At 56.3% G+C, this 12,273-nt stretch overlaps 5 protein-coding genes across 5 annotated transcripts; 3 read left to right on the top strand and 2 right to left on the bottom strand.

Annotated features, from left to right (window-relative positions):
- Window positions 1-237: 237 nt before the first annotated feature.
- J7T54_005149 (uncharacterized protein) lies at window positions 238-745 on the top strand (the record flags this gene model as incomplete). The annotated part of the gene is made up of 3 exons (XM_051505892.1): window positions 238-474; window positions 520-631; window positions 696-745. The coding sequence occupies 3 exons, from the start codon at window positions 238-240 to the stop codon at window positions 743-745; spliced, it is 399 nt and encodes a 132-aa protein (XP_051362795.1).
- Window positions 746-2,432: 1,687 nt separating this feature from the next.
- On the top strand, window positions 2,433-3,144 carry J7T54_005148 (uncharacterized protein; the record flags this gene model as incomplete). Its single annotated transcript, XM_051505891.1, has 2 exons — window positions 2,433-2,993; window positions 3,052-3,144. The coding sequence occupies 2 exons, from the start codon at window positions 2,433-2,435 to the stop codon at window positions 3,142-3,144; spliced, it is 654 nt and encodes a 217-aa protein (XP_051362794.1).
- A 155-nt stretch (window positions 3,145-3,299) lies between these two features.
- Window positions 3,300-5,262, bottom strand: J7T54_005147 (ser Thr protein phosphatase family; the record flags this gene model as incomplete). Its single annotated transcript, XM_051505889.1, has 2 exons — window positions 3,300-5,040; window positions 5,093-5,262. 2 exons carry the CDS (start codon window positions 5,260-5,262, stop codon window positions 3,300-3,302), a joined length of 1,911 nt encoding a protein of 636 aa, XP_051362793.1.
- Window positions 5,263-7,008: 1,746 nt separating this feature from the next.
- Window positions 7,009-8,292, top strand: J7T54_005146 (putative solute carrier family 35 member-like protein; the record flags this gene model as incomplete). The annotated part of the gene is made up of 1 exon (XM_051505888.1): window positions 7,009-8,292. The coding sequence occupies one exon, from the start codon at window positions 7,009-7,011 to the stop codon at window positions 8,290-8,292; it is 1,284 nt and encodes a 427-aa protein (XP_051362792.1).
- A 283-nt stretch (window positions 8,293-8,575) lies between these two features.
- J7T54_005145 (uncharacterized protein) lies at window positions 8,576-11,874 on the bottom strand (the record flags this gene model as incomplete). The annotated part of the gene is made up of 4 exons (XM_051505887.1): window positions 8,576-10,756; window positions 10,822-11,418; window positions 11,474-11,607; window positions 11,844-11,874. 4 exons carry the CDS (start codon window positions 11,872-11,874, stop codon window positions 8,576-8,578), a joined length of 2,943 nt encoding a protein of 980 aa, XP_051362791.1.
- Window positions 11,875-12,273: the final 399 nt, after the last annotated feature.

The following is a 12,273-nucleotide window of genomic DNA, read 5'->3' as shown; positions in this document are numbered from 1 at the left end:
GGAATACACGTTTATTCAATAGTTGGAGGGTCCAACTAGCTGACATGATGCTTTCGCAAATCGCCGTTTTGGCGACCACTATCGCGGGAGCTCTCGGACACGCTTTCATGACCGAGCCTGTCCCCCGCGGTGTAACTGACCACATTCCAGTGCGAGGTCTAATAAACAGCATTCTGAGTCTTTCCAGAAGGTTCTGCTCAAGCAGCGTTTGTGGTGCTGCATTTGCAGACCGCCTCGATGATGGCGCGATTCCTCCAAATGACTCCATGCTACCCAAAGCTGACATTCTGCACAGACAGAGCCAACCCCATTGAGAACTCAGTAGCAGTCCTCGACGAAGACTACAATCACAACCTCACCCTGTGCCGTGGATCCCAATTCGAAGACAACACGGGCAACATATTGTCATTGGCTGCTGGGGATGTATTGGACATCCACATTGGCATCATTGCCGGACATAAGCCCGGGTTTGCGGTAAGTTGACTTACAGAACTATAGACAAGGTCAACAAGGTGGCAGATTCTGTGGAACATATCCGTTGTGGAAGCTGTCGAGAACACCATGGTCGGTGAGCCCCTTAAAGTCTGGGAAGACTTCCTGAGCTCGGACCCGACTGTGCCAAATAATGAGCGTAAGCTACCCACAACACAGAGCTCTTTGCCAGATAACCACCCGGTGCTGACTATTTTCGAAAGGCGACTCCAGCGTCACCATCCCTGATAGGTTGCCAGCAGAGTGTAGCTAAGCGGGTAACTGCGTCATTCAATGGTACTGGTACGCCACGAGCAACCAACCGACGTACATCAGCTGTCTCGAATTTAAACTGGCATAGGGGCTTTGACAAGCAAGCTGTAGATGTTAGCAGATGTGGATTGGCTGCACATTTTTTGTTGGCCATCCTGACAAAGGGTAGTAACTAAACATTGACACTCCACGCATCTGACATTGTGTTAACGAAAGATACATTCACCATTCATCGAAAGCTAACCTATCATCTATTCAGCTCTCAAACCTTCCATTGACCCCCAAATTTAGTCAGTATCTGCGCGTGCTTCAATTCATGTGCTTCTTTCCTTTCAACATCCGCGCGCCACATCACGTTAAGCCCTTGGTGAGAGAACCCAAAGTCCTTCCTCGCGCTACCATCATCCTTGGTAGTCTCCACATAGTACAAGCGTTGCTCTTCAGTCATGGCGCTCCACCTATTCTCGCGCTTGCGGTTGAGGACTTGAGGTACATGTTGAACATCTTGGTAATCATATAGACGCAAATGTCCATACACGCGATGCCAATGAGCACACGGTTGCCGCTCGTTGTCAGCACAGCAATATCAGCGGGGGCAGAGGAACTCCTACACTCCGCTGTACTGTACAAGTAGGTGTCGTCTTACCACCAAGAGAAGTCTCGTTTGCTAACTCTAGAAAGTACGATGGTCCAGCTGGTCCGAGTCGTTTACTCCAACATTTACCGTGAAGACGACAGGCCCGATTCGGGAACCGTGACGCCATCAAGTACGAATCAAAGGCTATAAAAATCATGAGTCATATCGGACCCCGAGTTTAAAACGCGGGAGGAGGTTGATTTGCCTTGATGTTTGCTACTATTTTATCTCGGCTGCCACGGATCACCCATCGGGAGACTGCCTCACTTCGTATTAGTCAATACCATGCGCGTTCAGGGACCTTGACTTTGGCTTGTGCTGCACAAACTGCCCAAGTCTTGAAATGTAGACCTCAACAGGTAATTTCTTTCCGAATCAGGGCCTTGTCATGAAATGGCAGTGGGATTCAACAGCCGTGGCGCCCTTGTGTCTCGATCCGCTACCTTAACTCTATTATTGAGTCTTGTGTAAGAGCGTCCGTTACAACTAAACAGCCAACTCAAGGCCGCCGTTGAGTCCGAGATTGCTCATAGAAGGTAATATTGCTGTTTTGGAGTAAAGCTCTCATCAAATGTCTGCTACTGCGGGAGAGGTGGTGCTGCTTAAAGGAAGCATGGCACTGACAATGTTTCTCGTTGCCCGGCCTATGGTGAGTACTCCCGGAGAAGACTTACCACAGATGCTGTGGCTGCTACAGCCCTATCCGAGCTCCTGGTATGTCTTCCATCCCAAGGCATATGTGACACGGAACTTACCTCCCTCAAGGTTCCTCCATGCGCCGCTTAAAGTCACTCTCCCAGGCTTCGGTTCAGGGGTATCATCAGATACAACATTCGCAGCCTCAAGCGCCGAAAAACCAATTGATGAGCTCACTCGAGCATCATTCACCCTATATTGACTGGTGTCACATGTTGGACGTCGGTAGTAATCTTCCATGCCATCCGAGATCCCCTCTTATAGCTCGTCTGCCGCAAGCGACAAGCTCAGCATACGTCCCTGTCTTCTACATCACCTCCCTTCTCAGCATTTGGTTTCATTCTTTGCCGCCATCATGAAGCCGTCACTCTTTCTCGCTCCGGCGCTCTCCCTCGTCGCGGCAATAGTACCCGACTGCCCTTCCTGCAGCAAGAACATGCTTGGCGAGTCCGCTTCTAGCGCCCGTCTCGACGGGTATAGAGAATTCATGAACCTGAAAGGACGATCGTATCCCCCAGGATGGCCTCCCGGCTATGAGGAGAATAAAGAGGCGTACGACTCCAATTACAAAGCTACGCATAAACCAGAGGGTGAAAAGCAGGAGCCGCAGCCCCCTCCTGAGGAGAAGCCGAGGCCGCCTACAGAGTACGAGACAATGCCACCTCCAACACCGCATGAGTCTGAGCCAGAGTATGACGATGATCCCGAGTATGACTATGAACCTGAGCCTGAGCATCACCTTGAGCCGGCACCACCACATCACGAGGAACCAGAGCCCTACCCATACCAGCACCTCCCCAAGCCCATCAAGCCGCAACCTCCCAGCCCCCCTGTGGGCAGTGCCTGCCACCCTGGCACCTACACCTGCGACGACTCGACGGGTTGGCAGGTATGCGATGTCGGTGGCTACTTCGTCGTACGTTACATGTACTCTGCTTGCACTGTTCCTGGACAATCCGCTAACATCTCAACAGCACGCTGGCGTCTGCCCGCCCGACACGGTGTGCAAGTTCTACGAGGCGAGCAAGAGCCCGTACTGTGTGCCCCCGGACTTTGTCATCTCCTAAACGAGGCGAGAAGGAGTCAATAGTTGATAGATTGTATTGGGAGAGTAGGAATGACATGGAAGATATATTGGCATATAATCACGTTCAATTTAGTATCACAAACCACGCTGTATACGTCCTGCTCTCGCTCTCTAATGCGCAATGTAATGTACTAACTAACAATCGCCCTGCCAATTCTCGCCAACCCACTCGGCGAGCTTGGATGTAAAAGTACCCTCCATGTATTTCAAAACGTCTTTGTCGGAGTAGTCGCCCCCCGAGAACTTGAGCGCCGGGATGATCCAGGGCTGTATGAAGTCGATGAAGACGACATCCACAGTCTCGGGCTTCTCCTTGTGGTTGGGCGGAAAGTTGATATCGGATTGGAAGGCGTTGGCCTGGTAATAAAACTCCAAGGGTTCATGGACCGTGTCGTCCCCGTCGTCGCCAAAGTCATCTTTGGTGGTGTAGCCGGCGATGAGATCAGGTTGGCTTCTCAGAGGCGTCTGGCCGTCTCTCTGAGGTTCAGCCATGTATTCAGGCTTCTCGGGCGGGGGCAGGCCGGCTGAAGACGTCAAAAGTTTTTTCACAAGGTTATCAGCTGCATCCCTTTTCAATTCAGGATGAGCCTGCTGCTCGGGCGCGCTCATGAACTTGTTCGGTCTCGGCGGCACATCGTTGTCCACATGGAAAATTTCAGACTGCAAGAGAGGGCTCGCCCAGATCCGACTCCCATCGTTGAGAATGCCGATGATGCGTCTCGCTATTTCGTACGGCACGTCGGGAACGTAGCGGAACTCGCTCACAAAGGGACTGACAATGTACGTCGTGTCCCTCGTAAAGGCACCCTTGAAGATGTCGAAACGGATGCCGCCCGTGTTCATGATGGCCAGGCGGGACTCGTTGCGCCGGTCCTCGTTGACGATTATGTCGGGGAATACCTCATCCATAAGGAGCTTGTAGATATTGCCGTCCTCGTTGAACCTGGCGCGCGACATCCAGTAATCGCGGGGGGCGCAGCCGAACCTGCGGTCCAGCTCGAGCTCCTTGCGGGCGCTGTCAATCATCTTGGTGACCTCGCGACCTTTGTCTGTGTGAAAACTGGACTCGTCCAGCCCGGTGTGGTGGTACATCCCAAGGACGTTGTTGTCAATGTAGGTGCGAGTAAAGGTGGGTGACGCCTCGGTTTCCACGTCCCCCGTCTTCTTTAGGCCATCGACTGACATCCACCCGACCGTCTCCATGTACCGCCCACTGGCGAGTGCTACGGACATGGAGTCAAACCTGCGCGCGTCGCGGACGTGCGCGTGCCCACCGAAGAAGACAATGGGTGTGTGCCAATTGGCCTGGCGCATGGCCTTGAAGATGACCTCGAACTCCTCCATCCGCAAGCCAACGTGACCGGTGACGACGAACACGTCGGGCTTCTCCTTGAGTACATCAAGAAACCACTTTTCTTTGACGGTGTCTTCAACGCGCTGCACGGCCGAGTTGTTTGCGTTGCCGATAAAGTCGAAGATGAAGCCAAAGGCAATAATGTCGAGTCCCTGGTTCTTGGTCTTGAACCGCCTGAAGCGTTGCGCCATGGGAGACCGATTGCCCGTCTCGGGATCGACGTAATCGAGGTTCGACGCGACATAGTTCTCCTTGAAGTTGGGCAGCGTGGTGTTGTGTTCGCGCTCGATCGAGTAGTGCTGGTACAGCTCGTGGTTGCCGGTGCAGATAATGTCAACATCCTGCTGGGCGTAGATATCGTACTGGTACAGGCCTTTCGGCGTGGACGCATCGAACAGGCCGTTGCCCTCGACGCGGTCACCGGTGTCGACGAGGAGGAGATCGGAGCCTTTGTCGTCGGCCAGCTTGCGCATTTGGTGGGTGAAGGAGATGTAGTCACCCCAATCGGCTGAGTACTGTGGTCTTTGTGGTGTTAGACAAAGTCATTGTGCTGCGCAGAATGGGCTGGACTGACTCTTGAAAATGACCACCCAGCCAGCCATGCGTGTCGGTCGTGTGGAGGAAGTTGAGCTGGCCCCAAGTGAGGTTGCGCATGGGCGCCGCGACCGGCTCGACAGCTCCTGGCTGCGCAGCCCGTGCAACAGCAGCGGCCGTGCCGAGAATAAGGGACAGTGATGCAATCATGTTGGCGATGATGACCTTGCACACATCGAGTACTGGTGCAGACGCCGTCTATGTCTAGAGGATGGATGAATGAATGGCTACGCGCAGCAGCGTGAATCTGATCGAGGGACCTTGATGATACCGTGCGGGTCACCGGGTGCAGTTCAGGTGCACATCAGTGGGGCACGGCGGGTGTTGTTGGCCGACCTTTGGCACGGTGATTGTGTCAGTAGCCCGGCGCCTGCATCCAGATCCCAGGCCCTTTCAAAGTCGATGTTGATGTCGGTGCAGTTTTGATCCAATTCCCGTGGTACTAGCTAAAGCTTGCATGACATGACGAACAGACAAGCGACCACAATGAAAGTTTCGAAGAGTACCGTAATAGAACAAGCTCACGTGTCTCAAAACAGCCAAAAGCAACAGTTTAAGGACGGAACCTTGGCCTATGCGACGAGTGCGACATCTCGTCGTGTTTGTCAGTTGATGGCAATACGCCTGAGCAGACTCCCTAACAGACATTGGCGTCGGCTACTGCATGCAATGTTAGGGACAACCCCACCAGCATCCACTGTGCCGTCGGGATCACCAACGTTGACTGACCCAAAGATCATTTGAAGATAACCCGCACTCCATAAAATCTTTCTTGTGTAGCCAGGTTTCTTCTTTTCTTCGTACTGATTAATGATTTTTGTTTTTTTTTAATCGTAATACAAGCCGTGCGGGTCCAGCTGCCTTGTGGCAACATCAGCCCCCGAAAAAGCAGGTAAGCGCATTCGCAGACAAGACAAACAGGCTCCTCAAGCACAGCAAGAAAGCCTGAACTAAAGAGATGCGGTGATCGCATGCACCAGACGCTTGGCAATGGCAGGCATAAGCATCAAGTCGTTGAGTACGGTCGACCGCCCCGCTTGTCAGCTACCAATAGGGTAGGCCAAAGTACTGGGGTCGCCACGATCTATCCGTAGAGAGTAGCGTTCACTGACTACCTGTCCTACAGGGCAAAAGAAAACAGCTGTGCTTGAACAAGTGGGAAACTCCTGAGAAACTACTAGGGAATGGAGCAAGGAAATGACCATGCCTACAATCTACAATCAGTTTTGATCTCCTCTCCAACTCCCATGGGCTCAACCACCACTGACAGCCCCCACGTGGCGCCGTTGAAAGTAAGACAACCTCTAATGTATGGAGTAGGTTTGCATGGAAGATCTGCTCTTTCGTGCTTCAACACAATGTGCTCGCCTAGCATATCAATGTGCTGTTGTCAAGTCGGTCGAGTGGAATCTTGTTGAATTGCATTCGACCACAGGGACTACACGTATATGTACATTCACTTCATGTCCTTGTGGTGCCAAGTCGTCGCCCCACCATGCAATGCAGTCGTCCCCCCCTCCTAGCGCGGCACATCGCATCCAACCTCGATTCCCGCCCGTTCGCCCCCACCTCAAACTTTTCCCCTCCGGCGAGGTCCGCTCGACTCAACCCACGACAGAAGTACTGAAAGTCTTTGCTCGTCCTTGACCTCCTCACTTTCCCAGGAACTCCAACCACTTGACCCATGCCCGCTTTGACATCCTCACTCTACACATCTGCCCTGTCCTACAGCGCAGGTTCATGATAGCAGGAGCACCGGGAAAAGGCAGGCGACTTGAGTCTTTGCGCCTGCTTGGGGAGAGAAAGACCAACTTCACTCACATCTCATACAAGTATGTATCTATATGCGCGCCACTGCCCTCTGCCCGCAAGACGGAGTCTAACAGACGACAGCCCATGAGCAACTACAACACCTTCACCATGTCCCACACCAACGACATCACCACGGCGCACGGCGCACCCATCGAGACGCCCGCGACGCCCGTCGTGGTCGACAGCAACACCACCACCGCCGCCAAGGGTCCCGCCGTCGTCGACGAACAGCCTTCTGACGAGCGGCCCTCTGATGACACGGACGCCGCCGTCAACCAGGGCCTGCACCTCCTCGAGGCCAAGTCCACGCGGTGGTACTCGTACTTCCTCACGCCCGACTTCTGGATCGTCCTCGCCATCGGCCAGGTCCTCGCCCTGTGCATCACGTCCACCAACACCTTCACCAGCCTGCTCGACGGCGAGGGCACCAACATCCCCGCCTTTCAGACCATGTTCAACTACGTCCTTCTCGCCGTCGTCTACACCACCGTCTTCCTCGTCCAGGACGGCCCGCGCGCCTGGGCCCGCATCGCCCGCCAGGATGGCTGGAAGTACATCATCATGGCCTTCCTCGACGTCGAGGGCAACTACTTCACTGTCCTCGCCTACAGGTACACCAACATCCTCTCCGCCCAGCTCATCAATTTCTGGGCCATTGTCGTCGTCGTCGTCTGCTCCTTCCTCCTCCTCAAGGTCCGCTACCGCCTCTTCCAGATTGTCGGCATCGTCATCTGCATCGGCGGCATGGGCATCCTCATCGGCTCCGACCACCTCAGCGGCGGCAACGGCGGGCCCGGCCGCAACCTCGTCAAGGGCGACATGTTTGCCCTCGCCGGCGCCACTTGCTACGGCCTCAGCAACACCTTTGAGGAGTGGCTCGTCAGCCGTGCCCCCATGTACCAGGTCCTCTCCTTCATCGGCCTCCTCGGGATCGTCATCAACGGCATCACCGCCGCCATCTTTGACCGCGACGCCTTTCAGGGCGCCACCTGGAACGGCGACGTCGCCGGCTACCTCGTCGGCTACACCCTCTGCCTCTTCATCTTCTACTCCCTCGTGCCCCTCGTCCTGCGCATGTCCAGCGCCGGCTTCTACAACATCTCCCTCCTCACCGCCAACTTTTGGGGCGTCATCATCGGCATCAAGGTTTTTGACCTCAATGTCCACTTCATGTACCCCATTGCCTTTGTCTGCATCATGCTCGGCCTCGTCACCTACTTTCTCAGCGGCAGCATGCTCGGCGAGAGCAAGAAGCCCTGGCTCGGCGAGAACCAGGAGCGCGGCGTTCTCGGCATCGGGACTGCTAAGCTCAAGGCCCTCAAGGCCGCCAAGAAGGCTGGCGCTGACCCCGAGACCCGGTACGCTTAGAGAGTGCACCGGGAGGTCAGGTGCAAGGAGGAAAGTCACGTTTGGACATCAATGCTGTTGGACACATACGACATACATACACGTACAATTGCATGGCTATTCATTCGTCTGCCCAATGTATAATGATCCCACCTAGCATGTAAAGAATGAGGTATCTACCAGAATTGCCCAACGCCTGCGCCCCGCCAAGCATACGTAGCCAACATGGGGTATAGATGGATAATAAATAGAACACGTTTCCCAAAGCAAATGTTTCCAAAAACTCGAAAATCCAAAATCCCCATTACTCGTGCGCGCCCTGCTGTCGCCGCACCTGCAGACCCTCTGTGAGCATCCGCTTCTGCCCATCCACGAGGAGCATCTTGTCCTCCAGCCCATCGGCAAACGACACGTCGCCGTATCGAAACTTCTCCCGCAGGCCCTCTTCCTGTGGCGGCCGTTGGGGCTCCTCTGGTTCATCGTCGCCCCAGAGGATCCGGCGGGCTTCCTCGTCGGTGAGGGGCGGCTCGTCTGCGTACTCGGCGTAGACAACGTGGCCCTTGCTGTCGTCGTCTATCTCTGACGAGGGCGTCGGCGAAGATGCGCGCGGCGTGGTGGGTGAGGAGGTGAGCGTCGACGATGCCCCCGGTGTGGTTGTTCCGTCCGACGTTGCTGGTGGCGGTGGCATCGTGTACGGCAGTCGAGGAGGACTCACTGTGCGCGTTCGCTGGAGAGCCTCCTCCGTGAGGTGCGTCCTGTGGTTTCGCGTGCGCATTTCTCGCGTTAACGAAGGCGTGATGGACGGCGCGGGCGTGTAGCCAGCTACGCTCTCCCCATCGTCGAATTCCGATTCATCCTCGCTGCGGATCGTCACCGTGTCAGCGGTGTCAGGCGACCCTTCCTCCTGGATGCGATCGGATATCTCCTTGGGGACCTTTTCCTCCGCATTGCTGATGCTCTTGGGTATGTTGGGCCGCTGCGCGACCGTGTCTGCGCGGAAGTGACCCGACCGCAAGATGCCACGGACCAGGAAGAGCTCATGCGTCTTGTACGTGTCGTACCACGCTGAGCTGATCATGGCAGCCGCACGCAGGTCGTCCGGGTCGCTCATCATACTGAGCAGCTTGAGCCGCACGTGCTCGGGGAACTCGGCTGCCACGCTGTGGTGGCCACGGTCGGGGGCCGCCATTCTGTCAAGGCCCGCTGCGTCGGTCTCTTGGGGCTCTGCCTCCTTGTACTTTGTCAGTGCCCAGCCGTGGCTCCTTCCGCTGACGTCGTGCAGCGTCAGTCCAGAGATGCTGTTGAACACGTCGTTCACCGCCGCCCGGAATGCTGGACTCGGGTCGCAGACGCCACCCCGATGGATCGGCGACAACGGACTCGGCGTCCTGCGAAGCGCCTCGAGAATGTGCGCCAGACTCTGGGACGGCTGCTGCATGGACTCGGGGAGGTGCGTGAGCACATTCGGTCGCACAATCTGCGACATCACGTTGAGCTCGTTATAGACGAGCATCATCCACCCCAAATTCCCAGCGTCGCACCAATGGCTCCCCTTGGGACAGCGCGGCGTCGTGCTCAAGACCGAGGGCGCCGGCTTTGGTAGACTCGTCGGGTGGAGCGTGCTGCTGCGCAGGGCAGACGGCGTGATGGGCGGCACCTCATCGGCCAGGTTCCTGGACGGCCGTCGTATGTACTCCTGAATGGCGCTGGTGCAGCATGCGTAGACCTGGGCTACTTTGGCGCAGCGCACGGCCCATATTTTGTTCTTGATCTTCTGGGGCCAGGGCTTGCTGTGGAGGTCGCCCTCGTCGACGAGGTTCAGGATGGCGCTCTTGGACACGCGCGTGAATATGCTCTGCAGGCCAAAGGCATAGCTGATGGCCAGCATCCCGTCGGCCTTGTCGTCGCCGCCCTCGTGCATACACTGTGGCAGCCATCGTTGCTCCACAATTGGCTCCAGGGGCGACGTGCACTTGTACCGTAGGCAGCAATCGGAAATGGCCACAAACTGCTCAAACTCGACCTCGCGGGGTACCCTGTCGGCGTGTTTGTGGGCAGCGTGAAGAAGGATCTCCAGGCATTTCCATCTGTTCGTCTCCATCTGGGGCATGCGGTACAGCCTCGCCTCGGAACCGTCCCGGCACAGGTACCGCGTCGCAGGCGGCGGGAGGTGCATGTGGATATCATCATCGTCGTGCATGGGCGGACTCTGGTGGTGCTGCGGGAACATGCGGGCGAAGATGGGCGACGTCGGGGCGAGCACCTGCGAGTTCACCCGGAAGCGCACGACAGGCTCAGTGCCCGCCGCCTCGGGCGAGAGGTTCGCAAACTCGAGGATCGCATCACCGAGCGGCGCAATGGTAATATCCTCACACTCGCGATCGGGAGAGATGCCCGACTCGCCGGCCTGGACGAGGGCACGCGTGTCAATGAGGTCTTGCTTGACTTTCTCGTAGTTGCGGAAGCGTATCTCGTAGCGGGGAAACTGCATCTCCTGTTAGCTGGGGACTCTAAATAGATATAATGAAGCAAATAAATCAACAAACACACAAATTGCGGATCGGCGGACATGACCCTCGTCACGCTCGCATTCCTCATCCGATTCACAGCCTCCTTTCTATATCTCTTATTGTTGAAAAGCGCCTCGATTCCTTCCGTACTAGCGTCGCTCTCGAACTTGCGATACGTATCGGCAAGGTTCTGCTTGAACGACTCGGCGAGCGATTCCAGGTAGATCCGCCAGTCGCGGACAATGCTCAGCCCGTTGTCGCTCACGTGCGTGCTGCGGCCCGCGCTGCCTGTCACCACCTCGGTCAGGCTACGCCCGCTGAAGGAACTCCTGTGGTCGAACATGCCACTGGGCGACTCGAGCGAAGAGTCCCGCCGCGCCATGGTCTCGCTCACGTTGGAGAGCTGCCTCGGCTTGAACTCGTCTGCCAAGATTGACCGGCACAGCGCGTGCGCGCGATCCCTGTGCTTCATGTACAGCTCGTATGCGCTGTCGATTTCCTTGGGACCCGAGGGCCCCGACCGCAACTTTTGCACGAGCTCCCGCAGCTGTCGCTGGTTGCCGTCCACCTCGTGGATCGAACTCCCAGCACCATCTCGGATGCCGAGCGAGTCATAGGAGTCTGTCTGATCAGAGCGCTGCAAATATGGTCAGCCGACAGTTTCCGCAACCTTCCCCCAGGAGGGGGTGTACCGTACGTTTCCCCGTTTGGTTGACAACAGCCCACTGGACCTTCTGGAAAGCCTGGGCAACCCAAAAATCTTCTTCACCTCGCTGCGTTGAACCATGTCTGCCGATTTTGGAGACGCCGATGAGGCATCGAGGGGCTGTGTGCGCACGCGGCTCGGTGATTTGAACATGGATATTGTAAGCTGGCCTCGGCGGTGGGAGGTGGCGTTCGCTCGCTCGTGGATGGATGGAAGGATGAGCGGATGGATGGGTGCAGCCTAGAGTCCGGTCCAGTCTCAAGCTGGGTCGTGTAGGAGAGAGACCGCTTGTGGCATGGTTCGTAGGGTTATCTGGCGATGAATTGGCACGCAGCGCGCGCTGTCCAATTCCTTACTGGCCAGGTTAGGAGCTGCTCGCGTGTTCATCCGACACTCGCTCAGACGGGCGAGGCACGATGGGAGCAAGCCGAAGTGGCGGGCGCCTGTGGATACGCAGAACTTGGAAGTATGCAGACTGTGGGCGTGGTTGTGTCAAGTCGCGAGACAGAGGCGTCCTCGAAATGGGTATGCACAATGAAATGTCGGGAAACGGGGCGTGGGAGAGATCGTCAATCAATGGGGATGGGAGGAGCGGAGTTTGGAGCAACGGTCGAGTACGTAGAAAGAACGACATGGAGGTAAGTACGACCGGAAGGCGGCTGGAGGGCTGGATCGGTTTCGGCGGACGAGACTGGACTGGACTTCAGCCAGCTGAGGGACAGTCTCCACCAACCCCCCCCCCCCCCCCCAGCAGCCACTGGCTGCCCGCCTCAAATCCGCGTCCCA

The sequence above is a fragment of the Emericellopsis cladophorae genome, assembly GCF_022114955.1.
Source record: "Emericellopsis cladophorae strain MUM 19.33 chromosome Unknown NODE_17_length_331089_cov_116_747350, whole genome shotgun sequence".
Lineage (NCBI taxonomy): Eukaryota > Fungi > Ascomycota > Sordariomycetes > Hypocreales > Bionectriaceae > Emericellopsis > Emericellopsis cladophorae.
Note: the sequence above shows the minus strand (reverse complement) of the source record. Positions and strands in the feature narration are given on the sequence as shown.